Here is a 20,752-nt window from a genome sequence, read left to right as displayed (position 1 = left end):
ACAGGTAGATGGGACCAGTGCTCCTAGAAACCTATTAGCAATGAATACTCTGATTTACCTGTAATCCTCAGAGGATTTAATGAACCACTGCCAGAAACGGAGCTCATCGATCCCACCTCAGGCCCTGTCAGCAGTTAGAGTCCTGGCAAGGGAACATGCAATCAGCCCCGAGGACCGCAGGGTATGAAGATATTCACGTAATGCTTCGGCCACCTCCTCTGCAAGCATGGGACTGAGCAGAAAAGCCTGGGAGGTGCAAACCAGCTGGGACTTGTACTGTCTCATTCTGACCCCAGACCTGGACATCCAGCTGTATTTAACCAAGCAGAAAACACCCTGATGTCCAAGGTGTTTAAAAAAAAAAAGGTTGTCCCCCTTGCTAGGGCCTCAGCCTCCGTTCCTCACTGCAGAATGGGAACGTCACTCTCTGCTGTGCACGACTGCATCAGCACCAGGCTGCAAGGGGCTCTGAAGGCAAAACATTTGGGTTTTTGTACCGTCTCCCACATCGCAGAGGCTGCCAGGGGTGTTACAGAGAATATGGAAGTCTTCAAACAAGGGGTGGGCAAAGGTGAAGAGGAAGGGCAGTGTTACACATGGGACTCCCCAAATCCAGGGACAAAGTCACTTGCTTGCCAGCGGGCAAGCTAGGAGAACCGGCGAGACATTACGTCTGCAGAGCCCCGCGATGCCATCGCCGGGGACCTTTTCTGTTGCAGAAAGATAAAACTGAATTCCTAAAATAAAGGAAATTGGCATTACAACAGAAAGCTGTATTTATTTTTGTCGTTAGAGACGCTTATTTCTCACCAGAATTAAGAAAAATGCCGACAACTGTTTTTGAACCCGAATTAAGCAAAAGCCCGGGAAGTGCCTGCGGGGAATAATTTAATTTATAATTACATGGTATAGATGGACTTGGCAGTGCTGGGTTAACGGCTGGACTCGATGATCCTAAGGGTCTTCTCCAGCCTTGACGATTCTATGATGAATTTGGGTTTTCGGTGGAAAGCGGCTTCGTCCCGCAGCGCCTCGCCCAGCCCGGCCGCTACCACGCTGCCCGCGGGGGGGGGGGGGGGGGGAGCGGGGGCCGCGCTCCCCCCGCCGCCCTGGCGCTTGGTAGGCGCGGCGCGGCGTCCGCCCCTGCAGCCATGGCGACGGCGCGGCGGGAGCGCGGGGCGGGGCCGAGAGCCGGGGCCGGTGAGGGGGGCCGGGCTGCGGGGGCCGGGCTGCGGGGCTTGGGGCGGGGGGGCCGGGCTGCGGGGGCCGGGCTGCGGGGCTTGGGGCGGGGGGGCCGGGCTGCGGGGGCCGGGGGGCGACGCACGCCTGGCCTGGCTTTTCTCGGCGGGGCGAAGGCCTGCCTTCGCGCCGGGAGGGAGGCGCCTGGGCCGGGCTTACGGGCCAGGCCTCGCCTCCCTCGCTGGAGGGGCCGCGGGGGCTGCCCAGGGGGAGGCGGCTGGCAGGGAGCGCCGTGCCGGTGCCAGCCGTTCCTCGCCGGGCGGCGGGGTGGGCGCTGCCTGCGGCGGCGGTCGGCGAGGGGGCGGTGGGTGCGGGGTCCAGCCGGGCCCCCCGGAGGGCAGGCTTGGCCACGGCAAGCAGCGCTGACCCCGAGGAACTGGAAATTACATCCTGCATTTCCAGATCTTAACAGTCGCCCACGTACTAAAGTGAAACCCGCTAGGTACCTTTAAAGCTCTTGTTCACACTGTATGCACCGTACCCGACTGATGCGCATTTCTTCACAAAGCGCTGCCTTTTTCCTTCTTCCCAGATCTTGTCAGTATCTGGTGGTGCAAATGACTTACGAACATTTAAATGCAATCAAATGAAAAGAAACTGTCTAATTGAAGAAGCGTTCCAGTTCTTTTCACTGTGTTGTTCTCTGTCACACCCACTTTCTTGCTGGTAACTTACTTGTCAAGATGGTATAAAGTTCAATAAAGAGACCATATAAAATTTCTTTCATCTCTCAGAAGTTAACAGATAAAATTTTGTTGTTTTGTCTTAGCTTAATTTTCTTTTTCATAAGCTATTTATACAAGATTATCTTTGTTACCACTAACAATTTCAGGTAGATTTCATAGTAATAAGTCATGCTGTATAGGGAGCTTAACATTAACTGCTTAAAGGAAAATCAGTGTGACAGATGTTTTAACTATAGAAGATCAAAATCTGAGGCCAAGCCAATGATGCTACCCACAATCCCAGCTTTTAACAAATTATTATCATAGGGTGAACAACCTTTTTATGTTTACTCTCATGTTTTCCAAATACAGGACTGGTGTATACCATCAGTGCAAAACACGGAATGAATTCTTCACGTACAAAGTATATTTCAGTTTCTTCTCCGCACACTTGCAACATGAGTGAAAAACATTTTCCCCAAAGCGTACTCATGCAACCAGATCTTCATCCTGCAAACTGGAAAAGGCTGTCCGTAAACGAAGGGGGCTTTGCCTCAAGCCCGCATGACTCCCAAGAGTCTGATTCTGAAAGCCTTGTTCAGGAGAGACAGTATCAGTTAGAACTCCGGCAGCGGATTCATGAAAACGAAGAGCTGGTAGGACTGTATTCTGATGAGCTGGAGAATGACAGCTTAGAAGAAGATAGCTTGGAGGAGATGAGTTTAAAAGAACAAGAAGGAGCTGAGTATGACACAAATCGATACACAAATGGAATACAAAAGAATGATGGTAATGGAAGGTAAGGCATAGGATTTTAGTAGATGAGTAGAATAGTTCTGACACTTCAAGACCTTATGCTCCTCAGAATATACATTACATATTCTAGACCAATTTATATTGCCAAAGTGATATTAAGAGCACCTAAGGACTTGGTTACACACAAAGATGTACTGTTTCATCTTACCCACATTCATAATTATTATGCCCGTTGCTCCAGCATAGCCTCAACTGTTTGTTGGCTAAAACAGCAGTGTAGAAGGGTAAGATGGAAAAGAAAACATCCCTCACATGCCTAATTAGGTGTCTCTAAAACAAGCAGGCAAGAAAGTAGGAAGTGGTGAACCCCTAAGCTAACCCCTACTCCTAAATAAGCTAACCCCTACTCTTAAATATTACTGGGTAAGCTAATGGGGGAGCATTTAATTACGGTTTCTTCTGGTAAAGGCCTATGAAATGTAGATCCCCTCTTATTCCTGTCTACTTGATCCAGAGCTGCAGTCAGTAGAAGGAGTCCCATGACTGGAATGGGCTGTGGACCAGGCGCTACAATATGTAGCAGGAGGTGCTGGCTACCATCTCAAATAGGCAAGCATTGCCATGTAACCGTCAGACCTTCAGATGGTGCAGCAGCTCTGAGATCATGGGCTAGAGGGTTTCTGGAGCTGGGCTGTGAAAAAGGACCAGAGAGAAAACAAGGACCAGTACCAACACATCCTCTTTTCGCTCCTTACGGAAAGCTGAGCAAACCAGGCCGCTTCATGTAAGAAAACTTAACGGCAAAAGTTGGTGGGTTGAACCCATGTGGTTTTGTCCTTGTAGCTGTATAAATCTAAAATTAAAATTTCCAGGGTTATTGTCACCTTTAAACATTCTTTAGAAAGCATTAACTTGGTACATAAAATAAAATTTAATTGGCTGTCATATGCATAAAAGGTTTAACATTGTATAAATTGGGAATAATTCTCAAGTTTAAAGGGATTAAATTAAACCTGAAGTAATAATAATGTGCAGTTTCAATTTAATTGTCTACTTAAAATAAAATGGCAAACAAATGAAGGCTAAATGATTAATAGCATGCTTTTATTCACCTCCTCAACAGGCAAAATGGCCAGTTATTGAATATTTTATTGTGAGTGCAAATGATGTTAATTGTACTAGCAACATGCTCTAATTTTTAGTAATTTTTTTGACTGAATACTATGCTGAATGTGAGGCTCTTCATTAAATGGAAATTTGATTTTATTTTGTTTGAACTTAGCCTAGTAAGTACTCAAATACAGTCCATTAACCGGAGCAAATATCACAGCATATACATATGAAACCCCCTCTCTACATCCATTACTAACCTCGGAATTTGAAGAGGAAACGCTGCATCTGTTGTCTACATACCACACTTTTGTTGATGAGTACAGAGTCCATCTAACCTTTATATCAAGTTGGGGGGAGGAATAAAAGGTGCACTTTTTGTCTGCAGATGATTAGAGATGAAGGAGCTCTTCACACTCATTTTGTTCCCGTGCGGTGACCTGGCCCGCATAATACAATTGAGCTGCTGTGCACACATTTCAGCACAATAGAACTCTTTAGCATTATACTCTGTTATTTGAATCATTGCAATTATATCACATATTTCTGTACTCATTTCAAAATATGGTCACCTATTTCTGTTTACCTGTGGTGTATGACAACTAGGAATAATAATGTTTTTCCCTGATGTAAATCATCTAATCTCTAGTATACAGGATACTACGGCACCAATGCTTACCTGAAATGAAAAGCATTGCTAGAGAAACAGATTATTTTATTATTAGGAGCCACTTGAAATATAGGCATAGGCATGTAACTAATTTAGAAAGGACGAATAAATGATTTATGGCAATGTTAATATGATTAACTATGCCACAGTTCAGAGAATCCAGCAGATCAGGACATATCTTTTAACAGGAGCTGAAGAGTCAACCAGGTTTCAGTGCCTATAAATGTCACTTTGAAAGGCTCACCGTTTGTCAGTGTCCAAGAAACCAGGACTATACTGCAGGTCCAGTTAAGAAAAACAGGGTTAAAAGCTTTTTTCTCCCACGCTCCCTACTCCTGCCACTGCCCACACGTCTCCTGGAAGCCAGTTTGTATGTATTTGGGTCCTGCAGTTGGTTTTCCTCCTGTTGGTTCAGACCATAAATCACAAACAGAATCAATTGTGTTTTTTTTTTAAGGCAGACCATCTTTGTTCGCTTTATGACAAATGTAGTTCAGAGCAACGATTTGGACACTTGTTAAAAAAATAAAAGCCATACCCACAAGCCTTTCTGGTTTATGTTTGTCTACTCTTATCTCAATTACAGCCTGTTTTTTAATGAGAAGTTACTTTAAGTCTTTTACAGAGAGTTTTTTTATTGAAACATCATGCTGTTTCATAGGAATGAGAAGAGAGAATAAAAATACAGAGCTGTAGGCTGTTCTTGCTCAGACAGTCAGTTCTTCTGACGTTTGAGAGAGGAATTTTACCAGGAATATCACTTTTCTTTCACACAGCAGAGTCTTTGAAGAATGAGCAACATGTACTGTCTTTTGTAGGCTACATCATTTTAAAGGAAACAACAGAAGCAGTATGTTATAATAGTTTCATCTTTTAGTTGATTCTACTAGTGCTTATGATTTCGATGCTAAATTTAGGATAAAGACTGTATTCTACTGTGATCTGAATGCTAGGCGAATTTATCATTCACTGACAATGAAAATTAAAAATGAAGAGGAGGTTCTGCCTAAATTTTCTACTAAAAAATGTTTGATAAAACTGTTCTGATCCCAGTCCCACAAATGGCCATACTGTATGCACTGAAATAATTCAGTTGACCATATTTGCAGGACATTTGTTGGCTCAAATTGCACACTGAAATAATACAGAATTTATGCAATTTATACATAAATAATTTTGTGTTTCTTTTTTAAATAGGAAACAACAGTCTGTGGACAAATATTTCGGCCTAAGATACAATCCTAATTGGAAGAAGGCAAAAGAGGTAGCAGAATTTTCTGAGGCAGAAAAAGCATGTCAAGTTGCTGGAGGAAGCAGTGTGGACTTTTCACAAGATGCATTTTACCTCCATTCCGACGGCTCTCCAGAAGAGAAGAACCAACAGGAGGCAAAGTCACAAGAGTCATTCTCAGAGTTTGGTACAGACTTACTAAGCTTTCATGAACCAAATGCCATGGTCAGCAATGAACCTTTTAAGCTACATACCAAAGGGAAGGAACCTGCAGATGGCTGTCATTTCAAAGATAGTCCCGGTACATATGGCAGTGCTTTTTCTCTTCAGATTCAGGAAAATCGACAACAAAGAGCAAAAAAAGACTTTGTGGAAAAAAATAAACGGACTTTAGGATTACGTTCAGAGAAGATAAATTCCTATCTTCAATTACACAATAAAAAGCAAGAAGCTCTTCATGAACAGGTAGGTAACTTTTACATGTTTTCTAATTGGTATAAACTGAGGACTGTCTAGTGTTAAAATGGAATAGCTGCATGATCAGGTTTGCAGAGGAGGTAAGTAGATTTACAATCTATCATGCAACTGGTAACTTACGATTTCCAATGAGAATCTTGTTCACCCTTTATGGAATAATTGGCAAGTCCTCAGTTACTCACAACCCCAGTGATGGCCTTGTTACAAGCCTCATTAAGCTACGCGTATTCTTGGCCATGAAGCATGTCTGCATGGTCACAGAGGTGATCTCTCACTAGTTTTTAATCTTGATGCTAAAGAAATGCTGTCTTCCTTCCTGTGGGATCTACATTGCACCTTATCAGTGGTTCTTTTTTTGCTGCCTCTGATTTTTCTCTGCTTGGCCAACATGAATTTGGTAATGATTATCTCTGCTAATACCATATTCCCAGTTTTGCTCAATGCAGCAAATGCAAATTGCTTCTAATAGCAGAACACTCATGGTTTTTTAACTGCAGCAGGAAACCTTGATGTCACCATTTGCCTTAAAAAGCTGTATTAGTGTTTTTCCACCTGCACTGCTCATAACAAAAAAGTATATGTGAAGTTACAATTGAGTTTGAGAACCACAAAACATATTGTGCTCACACTGCTTTCAAGGGCCATGCACGCTTTTGCTTATCACTGTCATTTAGGGCCACACATGTAGGAATATCCAAGAAATATGTGTCAGATTTGGGTGGTCAGACAACCCTTTCCCCCTACTTGCTTTCTCAGCCAGAGCAAACCTTATATTTGAACTCAATCAGCAGATACTAGTCATGTACAGTACTTGGATTTGAAGGGCCTAGCTCTCTTATGATTGACTGCAAAATGTCAGACAACTTGTGTTAAGGATTAAGTGGAAATGTAATTACAGTTCCTAATGAACGATTATACATGAGTTTGTTGCTTTTACTTGCTACTTATTATGCATAATGGGAAGGTGGGAGTCACTGAATCACTCCACGAGTTGTAGCATAGAAAATTCTTAGCTTGCAAAACTACAGAGACTTTCTGCTTCAAGTGACACATTTTCCAAGGCTAATGAACAGTTGACACAACACTAGAGGGCATCTGCTGACTACATTACAAGGAGTATAACACTGGACAAGCTTTTTTTCTAGCAGAGCTATTAAGAGCTCTTGTTTTTTTCAGTTATAATTTGGTTGATGGTAAAAATAATTAGTGTAGATTGATGCTAATTAAAGCTGTGTTGATATGATTATGTTTACTATTTGGGGAATTCTGAAAATGTTTCATGTGTAAGTATTGGAGCCAGGGATCAGGACTTCATTGTGTAGACACTATTCAAAGATATGCAATAGAAAAAAAAAAAATCTGTTAAAATCAGGGCCATGTTCTAAGATTACCTTGCTGAAGTAGCCATGGGGACAGCAGAGCTGTGACATAGCAGGAGCCAGGCAGCATATGTGTAGAAAGGTGTGTTTTTTTCCTCGACAAGTTGATACAGCCGCAACAGCATCACCACCTACTGTCAGCTAGCTTTGTAGTTGCTGCAGATAGGCATAGGAAGAAGTACTGACCTCTCTTGTTCTTGAGACATCCATTGCTCCGTCTTGTTGGAGGGGGGGAAAGAAGGCCTGATGGAAGCATCTTGTTGACCAGAGCTGGCCCATGAGCCAACTTTGGTCACCTCACCTGGAAAACTGTATCAAAAGTGCAAAAACACCAAGTATGCGAAGAAGCAGACAAGCCACATGTCTTCTGCTGGAGCGATCAAACATGTTCTGAATACTGTTTTTTCCTAAACTGGATTATTTTGAGCTTTGCAGGATGTTGAAGCTTTTTTTATTGACACGATCACTGTTGGCTGTCAGGTAGTGTGGTAGTGAATTAGTGTTTGCATTGAAGTAAGTACTTTGCATACAGCTTTTTTCAACTGACATAACAATAGGTAAAATATTTGCAGCCTCATTCTTGCAAGATTTACAGCTGTTCTCTCTGTGCATACAGACAGCAGGCTCTATGTACCAAAACATACCATAAATGTGCGTTGATCTGTATATTTACTAATTTATATGGCATTTTATAAAGCATCAAGTTCTTTGCAGTGTTGCCTGATTCTTTAAGAACCTGATGATGAGTTTCTTTGAGAGAGAGAGAGAGAAAGAGAAAGAAGTAGTGGCCCAATCTAGCTCAGCTGTACTCAATATGAGTTGCTTTCCTACCTACAAACCCCTTACTTCAAAGCAAGGAACATAATGTACAATTTTTTAATGGCTCTAGACCAAGGCACTCAGACTCTCTGTGCACTGCGCCTTACCTCAGTGTAAACACCTAATCAAGATTGCCTGCGCTTCAACAATAGCAGCCAAATGCAATTCGAGAACCACAAGCCTTTGAAGTCCTCACTGCAAAGGCCGGTTTTCTAGTCTGGGATAATGACATGCCATGATTGCTGTCTTTGTTGTATCTTTTCAGTAGAGAAGCAATTATGGGCCTCAATTTAGCAGAATAGGCATTACACAGCTTATGATGCTCAAAATGCAATTTCATTTGATCATTTTCTCAATTTGATTGGTATTAATAGAATAGTTCACAAAAAATGCTGGCAGAGGTTGTGTCCTGTTCCTCTTTCAAAGAGGTAATGTAGAAGTATGCTTTACCTGCCCAGTAAACTATCAATACAGTGAGTCAGTTGGTTGCACCAAAAACATCCTACCGACTGCAAAGCTGTATCTATCCACAGTTCAGGAAACCTGTGTGGTAACTTTTAATTTGTGAACTTTTCTAGTTACAACTAATAGAATCTGCATCACCATTTGGAGCAACGAGATCACCTGAAAACTCAGCAATAGACCCTACCTACCTTTTCCTAGTTGTCCTAGTCTCTCACCCCCAAAGATGAGAGGCTCAGCTCCCCAGAAGGATTTAACACTTCCTTCACACTGATTTCCCCATTATGATTTTCAGTTAATAATTCTCTTGGTCACAAACACCTTCTCAGTACAAGCTCTCCTGTGTTAGCCAGCGTCACCCTGCAGCGGTGCATAGCTACTTCTACCACAAGCATGAGCCCAGCACATAATTAGCTGTAGTCTCTTTACGCTGAGACTGCCTAACTGCACACTTAATTGAGGTCACACCTGCTACAGTACTTAGCAGGATAGTTTGGGACAGCACAAGTATAAATAAAAAATAAAAAAGCACTGTTTTTCGTGAAGTTTTATAGATTGGGGAAAAAAAGTTTGATGCTTTCAAGAAAAAGAAGCATTATTGCCATATTTACAAGGGTGTCTCTTGGCTTCGAAATCTGTAGTGCCAGCAGCCACACTCAAAAAATTGCTCAAACTTGATTTCCAGCCATCATGCTACCACGACTGTGGCCACGTGAAGATGTTCTTCTTGTTCGTGGCCTTGCTATTTTGCACAAGCTGTTTGATATTGTTGCCAGGGTATGTGTATTAGATGTTTTACTTCTGCAGCTACTCCTTGTACTTTTCCACCAACATTAGTGCGTTTTGCCATCTTTTTCTGCATGACTCTATTGTTCAAGACCTTGCTATGGTGTGTGTCATCCATCAATATCTTGGTACACCAGCTGATTGCTTGGACAATGATGATTGTCTAGTTGCTTTTCTGTTATTAGGTACATACACTGGCTCTCATATAAATGGAGAAGCCCACTCACTTGAGAGCTAGAAGTAGGTTTCTGTGCTGCATATTTCCTGCAATTTTCTTTTCCTCTCTTCTTCTTAAAAGTAGAAGGAATACTCCCTACTACCACACCACTGTTAATTATTTTTTTGCTTCCTTTTTCATTTTTTCTTTTAGCCGTTCATTTTCTTGTTATCTATTATATAATGCCTAACTTTAGCATTTTAGCTTTAATAGGAGGCAAATTATTTTTCATTCTTTCCCCAAGACTTTTAAATCCTTTCATCTGGTTGGGCTGTGGCCATAAACATTCTTGGTTTTTAGGTTACAGATCCTAAAACCGTTGATGAGGAACCAGTTCAGAGTGTCCTGCCATTCCAGACTGTGAAAATGGAGCCTGAAGACAAATGGTACCTGAAAGCACAGCAGCTCAAGGTTCCTTTTCAATAGAATGTGATAATTGAAATATATGTAAAAACATTGAAGTTTGAATATTTAAAGCTGTAATCTCGTTACTTTTAAAGTACCAGTTACTGACAATAAATCCTTAAATATGTATCGGTAGATAATCACCAACACTCAATGCATATGCTGCTTTATATACTGAATGATTTTAAATCAAAATAGATCCCAAATCCAAAAAAATGCTGAGCTCAAAGAATCTTATCTATTTAGGCCATTATTTGGTTGATAATAATGTAAAAGCGTGAACTAGTATGTGGTTGTGTTTGATAGTTCATGAGGATTCTGAGCTAGAACTTAACCACTGTTGCGTTACTTGTCCCCTAAAAACCCCGTGAACATCAAGGGGTTACCATAAAACAGAAAATGTTACAAGTAGAAAAAGTTGCACTGACCTCCTCCGTATATGTAAGTCTATAGATCTGTTTTATGCTGGCCTTTCAAACCAATGCAATGGGATAGTCTTTGGAGCCATAAAAGAGACCGGGTTATCATCACTGATGAAAAACCAGGAACTTCAGAACCAGAATTTCAGGCCAACTGGAATTATCATTGGCAAACCTAGTAACTCTCTTTGTATTACAAGTATTTGAAGTAATTCAGGCAGACTGTTTAAATTCCCCGCTGTTCGCTTAAGACTGGATGTTGCACTTCTGTAAAGGACAAACAAGATTTTATGCTGCTGCTCGTTGTGAGAGATGTGCTTTATACATGGAAGTTCAGAATGAAGGAGGTATTTTACAGGGCTTCTCATTCCTTTTAAATATGAAAACATTGGCCTGGTCCCAGTTTGGCAGCAGTTCATGCTTTCCACCAATGGCACAGTATGCCAGAACATTAATCATTACAGCAGAGGTCGAGCTAACAAATCATCATCTTGGCACCAGGAGTCAGGATTCCCCAGTGCTAAAGCTTTCGCCAAAACATTCTGCTCTATATGTGGATTTAATACCTACCATTAAGTAGTTATTCTGAGTGCATATGCTATGTAGTGATTGTAAGTGTTGCTAACAAAAGAACCCTAGAGAGACAGGAGGATGAAATGGAGGATTTTAGCACTGACAAAGATTAAATGGACTGAGAATGGATTTGTATATTCCCTAGAAGGAAAGCCATGTCTTTCCTCAAAATGGGCAACACCTGATGCTGTAATTGGAAAGTGATAAATCTTAAATAAACTCCAGATTTAGAGTATGTCAGTTTAGCTCAAGACAGTAGTCCTGGTGTGCTTAAATTCTTAAATTGTTTCTTATCATTTGGCTAATGTTTTGCAGGATACGGGGCAAGGAGGAGTGCTTGGTTTAGAAATGAAATCATTTAAATCGTTGACATCAGTCTGTTTCTACTGTGGACCAGTCTAACAGTGTGCATATAGCCATCTTTTCCTGAAATTTAGTACAGTTTACTTTCATTAGAGGATAAAAACCAAGAACTGATTTGATTTTTGAAACATTTTCCCCAGATGGTTGACAGTGAGCTACCACTTGTCTACAGGATTAGAAACAAGTAGTCCTGTGCATTTAAGGGCACCTATTCTTGCACCTCATTCAGATAAAACTCCCTCATTCCATATTTACCACAGCATCATTCCTTAGATATGGTCTGCATCTGTCAGGAACCATTTTTATAGTGTTCTGCTTCAGAATTTGTCTCGGGCCATTAAGCAAAGTTTTGATGCAGTATTATGCGTTGTCTGTGCGGTACCTGAACAGCATCTGTGCTTCTGTCCTTGACCATGGGGTTCCTACATATTTTAATTTTGGATTAAGTCTAGCCAGGCCATCACCTGGTCTAGCCACAAGCATAATTTACTGAGTCAGGGTTAGATACAAGCAGTGCGGAGTGATTTTGATGGGTCTAAGCGAACTTGTGCAAACTGGCCTAACTCATTATCAGTACGTTAAAGACCTGTTATCATAATCGTGAAGGACCCATACCATACCTAGGCCTCTTTAAGGGTCCTTCTGTCAGGACATGTTTTGTTAATTCAAAAACCCCAAACCCAAAGCCTTACAAATGCCACAAAGAAAGGCTGTTCTCCATACCATACCAGACTTCAGGACACAGATGCTTTTCCTTTTACACTTCACTCTCTGCTAAGAGCTCGCTTTTAAAACTAATTTCCATCACGATACTCATTCACCCATATAAAGCATTGCTATAACCCTTTTCTAGTTGTGAGTGTACATTAAACAGGGGTGGCTGGCTCCACACATCCCTGATTTTTAAAGGGACAGATGATTATGCACTCCAGCCTGTTCAGGCCTGTTCAAGGCACCATATCGACACATGTTCAAAGTTCAGTACATGTTCAGAACTCAGCTTCATTGTAACCTGCACAGGTATTTAAGGGCTGTCTAAAATAAGAACGTTGTCCTGAATTAGAATCATAGAACATGATATAATCTAGTCAAAGCATCAGTTAATCAGTTAATTTGTAGAATTCTAAGAAATAGCTACAAAAGGCATGGTGGCAGGCAAACTTACCCATACGCTTGTATATTGTTGATCTTAATGAACATATAAAATAGCAATCAATGAAATTCATCCCACTTTTGATAACTTGTTTTAGGATCACCAAAATAAGTCCTCCCAGAGAAATAAAATAAAATCCAACCAGAGTCTCAAAGGGAGAGCTTTCCCAAGGAATGATAGCCGACAACCGCCAGGAAGACCAGCAGAACCAAAGTCTTGGCACCACAGGCACCACCAAATATCACAATTTCAGACTGCTCCCATGCAGGCAATGGAGCAAGACACCAGCAGCGCACTGCAGAAATGGCTGTATCCAAGTCCTTCTGTTGGCCCTGACACTAATACAGCAGCAAATTCAGATACTTGCTTAAATAATTTCCCAAATTCAAGACATTTTGTTAATCAGGATTTTACCGCATCTACCTATCCTTTTCATCCAATGTTGCATAAATTTAATCCAGCAGAGGTTATATCTCCAGCATATACCAGCAAGGAGAAGAAGAAATATCAGCATGATTCCTCAAATGGACTTCCACATGACCAGCAACATTTATACAACCATGTCACTGTGCAGCTTTTTGCAAGAGATAACAGTACCAATGGTCAAGCACACCCAAGTCAGAGGAATATTTCATCTACTTTTAATGCAAATTTTCAAGAATTGGTGAAGGATCAAGTATCACTTCAGGATTGCAAAAGACACATTTATGTGGATAAAAGGTATCAGAACTATGCTATCAGTAGTTTATGGTAAGGATATAAGTGTTGAAGCAGTATTATCATAACACTATGATGCCCAGAAAAAAATAGAAATGGACAAGAAAATGTTTAAAGTCCAAAGTATAAAATTGTTTTGCTACAAACCTGCCACTATAGATTACTACTAACTTAAGATTCATTATAACTATTGATTTTTAAATATGGTATTGGAAAAGGACAGTTCTGTACTCCAGGCTCTCTTGCACATAGAGTTTTCCACAATTGAAAGTTTCCTTCTGAAAGGCTAGAAGGTGAAGTTTAAAAAAGAGATAGCACAGAGCACTGTGCATAAACTAAGTCTACTGCTAGCTGCATAGAGTTATATCAAAACTTGCCTTGTAGGATGAATATCCAGAGTCATTCCAGTGCCAGCTCTGGCTCGCGACACATGGGGAAGGGCATGAAAATCCTTAGTTATGTAGAATTTCACCTGCCTTGATAAAAATGAAGGGTTTATTTCACATAGACAATTCATTCTTTCAGTACTCAGCAGGCCCGATTCAAAGCCATTTAAGGCAGTTTTCATTGGCTTAAGCTAGCTTTGCATCAGGCTGCAAGTTTCCCCATCTGTAATTTTTCCATTTATTTTAAACAGTTTCCATACACTTGGGTGCAAGCAAAGTCAGTCATTGTGAAATACCTGTCTTTCCATCTCCATGTTCCCAGTATATTCTGTGAGCAAGGATCATTCCATGTACAGATTGCTTGTTGAGCTATCTGCTATGTACAAATAAAGATTCTTATTTTTTCCCCTCTTTCTTTTTTGAGGTCTTCTCAATCTTCTGTTCAAAGTTCACCAACGGCCCCTTGTACAACCTCCCAATTGACACAAACGATGGCGCGACATCACCAAGAAATCACTCGTTTGACAGAAGCTGACTTGGCTGACAGGCACTTGTTCAGCCTACTTCCACCTGTAAGCCCACAGGCAGAAAGTGGTTCAGAGGTAGTTCCAGAGAGCGGTGAAGGAAATCAAGTGAAAATAAGCCGAAGCAACTCAGAAAGCTATCTCACACAAATGGAAAAGCAAAAACAGCCTAAAGTCAGCAAGAAGGTAAGCAAATAGATGTGGATTGGATGGTTTTACATTTCTATTTCCCCTCTGATTAATGTTTTTTTTCTTAATAATCCAAAGATCTTTACCAAAAACAAAACAAAACAAACAAAAAAAAGAATGGGGACTGAGAAATATTGCACTGTTGCAGAGAGCACGCTGCCACACTCTGACTTGCCCAGAACATTAAATACGAAGGAACAAAGGTGGAAACAGACACTAAAATCATTTTAGTCTAAAGAGCAAGGCGGTTCACCACCACCTCTCCCTGTGTCACTTGCAGTCTTGATTAGCTCTAAGAACACACAGAGCAGTGTTTGTCCTTTAAGTTAGCCAGTGATAAAATGATTTAGAATAAAGCTATTTGTATAAAGCAGCAGGTAGCCAGGCCTCAGATCTGAGCTAACCATTATCCTGGTCATGCTCATTTGCCATCCAACTCAAATCTCTTGGTTTCCAAGGGAATCAAACTGAACAACAACAAACTTAGAGGATTTGTAAAGCTAACGGCATAAACATTATTACAAGTCTCCTGATGATCCCATTTTGGTCCTTATTAAAACTTGGTTCTTTTTGTCTTTCTGTGTGTCCAGTTTCATACTGTAACCAGTTAACACAGATGCAGTGGAACAACATAGAGATATCCCTGTATGTCCATGACAAATTAAATGTTTAAGAAGTTAGCTCCAAGTCTCAGGGCAGACAAACTAAGCTGGAATAATTACTCCTGTGTTTCATCTAGGAGGCAGTTTGTGTATTGCTGCTTGAATGCCTCTAAGAAGAATTAGCTGGATTATGATAGTAACTGAAGGGCAGATTTCCTTCCCTTTCTGTTCCCCTGAGTTCAAACCATTGTTTCTGTCCTGTATTTTCAGTAGCTTTCTCATGCTTCATATGTGAGGAATGCCACAGAGAATAAGACTGTTTATCTCTCACAGAAAAATCCATCTTTTCCTAATAAACAGATGCAGTCATACTCATCGCACGAAGTGAGAAAACCCTGATTTTGTTGTAGACAGCTAAATAATTAACTCTTCACAGTACCATAAATTAAAAGTTAGGTGTAAGTATATCACAAAAGAATAGGGATAACTGACACAAAGAAACATCAAATAGAAAATTCAGTGCATAGAATTAGTTTCTCTGCAGTTGAGTTTGACTTGAACATGCTCTTTGAAGAAATGCACATTTTATTTGCATACAGAAATTTCTTGGTGTTTCTGCATTACTATGTGATTGAAATTACTACAGAGCTGAACGTAATGAGTTTCCACTGACAAGCTTTTAATACGTAGTCCACTTCTAAAAATTAATCTAGTGCTCTTGAAAGAGATTAAAAAGATTCTGCAAGTATTGGGGTCTTTGTAGTAATGTCATGAAGTATTGAAATGGCATCACTCATCTTCTGTCTTCCCTATGCACTTATAAGGCTTTTGCTGTGCCGCAAGGCATGTATTTTTCAACTGTCTGTGAACAATTTTCCATTGCAGTTTTGAGAACAAAGAAAGGTCACTATTACTAATAACATTTGCCTAATTTTTTTATCACCAGAATCAGGTACTTTTATCTGCTTCTCTTATACCAGTTTCTTTGGAGTTTCATTCTAATAACAGTCAAATGGGTCACTTTAGGCTGTTTAAAAATAAAGTTCACAAAAAGATCATTTTTGACTGAGGAAGTATTGCTTTGTGATTTGGATGATTGGCAATTACCCGCCTAGATTCAAAGGAAGTACAGTGTAATTTGACTTGTGCAATTAACTCAATCTTTTTGGTTACTTACAGTCCTTAAAATGAGACATGCCAGAGGTAAGACTGAGACTGCAAGTTGAATCCTGCTCTTATCTTGGGTGTCCACTACAAGACTTGCTTTAATTATGCTCTCCGTGAAATCATATAAAGGAAAATCTGTCACTGCTGTTTGTTTTTCAGCCATGTAGCTCAAAAGCCTACATAAATCTGAATATGAAGCTTGGAGGCCTTGGACCTGACTATGAAGCAATCAAAGAGAAAGTAAGCGGCCCCTACTACACGATCTGCTTTTCAGTTGTGCAAAGTGAACTTAGGCAGGGGAGAATGGCAAAGAAATCACTGCTGAGATGCAACTTATGTTTGTCTGGTACTTCATGTCCTTGACTCTAGGTCTAGCTTGAGATCCTAAGGGGAGGTTCAAATAGAAGGAAAGACGACTGTATTGTGGATAATTTAAACCCTCGAATATTGTAGTTACAGAAACACGGAGTAGTTCACAGGATTCAACAGGGCTAATTGCACATCAGTAAATTATACACTCATGTGACTGAGTTGCATTGTCATTCCCAGTGTAGAAGGTTTGCCTAGCCTTCAAAGTGGAAGTAAAAGAAGTAGTTGTGTAAACACAAGAAGAAAATAGCTGGATGCGCGTTATCCTGTTGAAATGGAGACAGATTGTTCAGAACAAGTATCTGAACAACTGGTGTCGTTTGACCTGTTCTCTGCTGATAATGGGGGTCCGGTAGCAGCTGTATATCTAAGGTGCTGCAAACCCCATCCTGCATGCTTTGAGGCACTATTAATGTGCCAAAAGGTGCTTTATATGGCATTCTTTATAGAAACGTTGTAGGACAGCAGGAAGGAAAAATGGTTAAATGATCATCCCTTTGGAGTCATTGAGAAGCCCCTGTGTTTTCTTCCCCCTTGCCATAAATGAAACAGATCAGAGATCTGAAATTGGAATGGACAGTGGTGCACAGCCCAGGACTCTGCGTTTTTAACACCATCATAACACTTCTGGAACCTGGCATGCCACTGGGGTATCATTATCTTGAAAGGAAATAATTGACATTGGCTGATAACAGGGGCAAGGTAGAGCATACTGCTGAATTTGAGCGTAATGAATTGCTGGAAATATAAAGACACAGAATATCAGTTAAGTAAATGAAGCACGTCATTCAGGGCCTTAAAAGTAAGTACAGAGGCTTTAAAAGTCATTGCAAAAGCTGACAGAAATTAGCACAGCCATTTTAGAACTGAACAGATATATTGAAACATTCAGAATAAAGAAGCATCTGTCGCATTTCTGTTGAGCTCTGTCCTTGATACAGTCCAAGAAAAAGCTCTTAAAAATGAAGAGTGACTAAAAAAGCTGTGCCATTTATCAGGATTTCCTGTTGTGTTCTGCTGAGGAATGATCAATAGCATAGCCAGGTTAAACAGCAACAGAGGTGTAAATGGAAGGCTCTGGTGGAAAAAATGTTTCATTGATGGATCCACTGAGACATTGAATTAACCATACACTTTTTTCCTTTTGTCAGAAAGAGAAGTTAAAGCAACAAAAGGAATATGCAAAGCAAATTAAGGAGCACAATATGAAAAGCATTGCTTCGGTTCAGAGGTTACCTACAAAACCCCAGGTCATATCTTCAGTGTCAAGACAGAAGGTAAGAACAGAGTCCCTTTAAAATGCATACAGGGAGAGATTCTGGACTTTGCACAAAGAAAAGCATAAATTTAACTCACAGAAAGCTAAAATAGTTTCTCCGTTTTGATTTTCCTTTTAACAACTCTAAGGACTTCTACTCTCATGGGATCCTGGCAAGTGCTCATCTGTGCATCTATTCTGTTATGACTGTAAATGTATGCCACGAGTTGCTGATTTCTTTGCCAACAGCAGTCTTCAGTCCATGCATCTGCCTTGCTCTTCATGAGAGCATACCAAGTGGACACAGAGCAGTATTCCATCCAAGCTACCAGCACTCAGCTTGGCTTAAACAGCTAGTGATGTTTTCCTGTGGAAGGAGTGGGAATAAAGGAGAGCAGGAACCCCCTAGGAACGTTACCCAGTGCAGCACATGCTCTGCTTCACATCAGCGGTAGAGGCCACACTACTGCAGAGTGTGCGCTTCTAATGGACCACAGATATCCTCTTGTTAGTCTATTATCCACCTGCCTGTCAGTCTCACTCACAAACTCTTTTCACTTCAGTCGCAAGGCTACAGTAATTGGTCTTATTTTTCAAGTCCATACAACGTCACTTCAGTCTTCACTCGCCTTCAAAAATAGCCCAAGTGAGCAATGACTGACTACATGACAGTGGCATACATAAACAAACAAACCTTTTCCCTATTGCAGGAAGTAATAAAGCTCTGGGAATAGCATATATTTTATCCAATCCGTTCTGCAGGAGCTCACTCACCTGCCTGGTGCTGAAAGCAGCTAACAGGTATTTCTCCAAGGTAATGAATGAGAACTGCATGCTTCAGGAAAAAAGTTTTGGAGTTTAATATCAGCTGAATGCCTCAGTTGCTTGCATTTATTTCCAAACCTCACATAAGCCACCAAGAGATGAAACTGCATTCTTTGGATGTCAAAAGGGCTTTGGATTCCTTCAGAAGACTTCCCAGACACTCTTTCACCAAGAACGTGACATAATGCAACTTCCACTTGAGACATAACAGGTGTTTCCAAATACATGCGACTGAAACACAGACACCAAAAAATGTCCCAGGTTAAACCAGGGCGCTCTCAGTTTCGGGATTTCTGTAATACTGTTTCCATTCCCTCTGCAAGACAGCCTGCCAGGTTCCATGCATCATTCTGTACTATTTGACATTCCTACAGGCATCTGCTTTGCATTCCTCTTTCAGCATGGCCCTGCTCAGCTTCGGTGAGATGTCATATCTAGAAGAACAGCTTGAGTATTCCCATTTTTCTTTTTAATTTTGATAGTTAAGCCTATCATGCAGTGGTATCTAAGCCCAGTTAAACAGAAATCACATACTTCTTGTTTGCACAATATAGTCTTTCCCTACCTCTCACATTCACACATGCAAGTTTACCTACATACTGTTACAAAAGTACACACTTGGAAAAGCACGTGATAAAAGGAAACACTCGGCCAGCGTGGGAAGTACAGTTCTTCAAGATATGCTGTGTCTATCACTATTCCATTACTGCCCTCCTTTTCCTCTGCTTCATGGTATACTTGTTCAGCATATACACATTCAGAACTTCTGAAGTAGAAAAGAATTGGAGTGGTGGTTTGTTTCATGCTACTGTTCATATTCTCAGTATAGTATGTGTGGGTCCTGTGCAGACGGGGTGTTACTGGTAAAGAAATTTCCAGTCACAATAGAATATGCATGGCTATAACAGAATTCTGGGCACTCTGTGAGAGGCAATTCTTTGTTTTACTCTGAAACAGTTATCTGTTAAGGGTTGACATGTCTAATACCATCCTCACTTCTTCAGAAACCTTCTCTTGTTCAGAACTGTGTTAGCTTTGAAATTAACCCAGAAGGAATTTGGCAAGGGATTATATTAAAGCAGGTTCCAGAGAATTTAAAACAATTACCTAGACTTCATTTCAAAACTTGTTCTAACATTTTAGGCCTTTCAATACATCAGTTCCTTAGAATTTTTCACAGGAGCACTCAGTTTCCATCCTTGTCATATTAACCTGCAGAGCTCCCTGCTATAAGATATGACTGAGGACAAGAACTTAATGACACTGAAAAAAAAAAAAATGTTTATAAACTTAATAGACTCATGTTGTTTTTTCTTTTTTTAAAGAAAAAACACTGCTTCAGTATTTAAAGTGGCCTCCAGTGGTAAGTTTCAGAAAGCAAATCTCCTTGAGGTAGGTTATTTTGCCCACTGCAGAGAGTTCTTGCAGTCACCGCTGAAGCATCTAGTATTGAATGCTGTCAGAAACAAGATCAGGAATTAGGAGAACTGTTAATTTGATTCAACATAGAAATACGTAGATTTTCTTGGAAATATTGGTCAGGTTTTCTCTTACTCAGTTACCCCAATTTTCATGTTTTTAGGCACTGGAATATGCTAAGAAGATTCCTAGACCAAAGACTTTCACAGCAAGACAATCAGACGAAGAGGTGAAAGAGGAAAGAGTTCTGCCACAAACTTTAAATGGAGACAGTTTACCTCAAATTGCATGCTTGGAAACTTTGCAAAATAGACACGAGAAGGAGAAGCAAGTTGTAGCTGCTTTCAGAACCCTTCATATCTTATAACTATTTTGAAATTATTAGGGTTATCTTCCAGGCAAAAATGTCTGAACTATTTAATTATGAGCTATGACCATCACATACTGATTTACCATTCCATTTAAATATAAAGTAGCTTAAGTTTAATCATTGTTAAATTTTAGAATCAGTTCTACTATACCTAATTTTAAAGAATGTAAACAGTAGCATATGTAGCATTTTAAATATGGTC

At 40.5% G+C, this 20,752-nt stretch overlaps 1 protein-coding gene across 1 annotated transcript; it reads left to right on the top strand.

The window, feature by feature from the left end:
* Positions 1 to 2,362: 2,362 nt before the first annotated feature.
* On the top strand, positions 2,363 to 20,547 carry JHY (junctional cadherin complex regulator; the record flags this gene model as incomplete). Its single annotated transcript, XM_082330621.1, has 8 exons — positions 2,363 to 2,703; positions 5,638 to 6,136; positions 10,112 to 10,222; positions 12,822 to 13,474; positions 14,276 to 14,537; positions 16,469 to 16,549; positions 17,830 to 17,955; positions 20,344 to 20,547. 8 exons carry the CDS (start codon positions 2,363 to 2,365, stop codon positions 20,545 to 20,547), a joined length of 2,277 nt encoding a protein of 758 aa, XP_082186747.1.
* Positions 20,548 to 20,752: the final 205 nt, after the last annotated feature.

This window comes from Platalea leucorodia (genome assembly GCF_965183815.1).
Source record: "Platalea leucorodia genome assembly, chromosome: 20".
In the NCBI taxonomy this organism is placed as follows: domain Eukaryota; kingdom Metazoa; phylum Chordata; class Aves; order Pelecaniformes; family Threskiornithidae; genus Platalea; species Platalea leucorodia.
The sequence above is the reverse complement of the archived record's forward strand: the minus strand, read 5'-3'. Positions and strand labels throughout refer to the sequence as shown.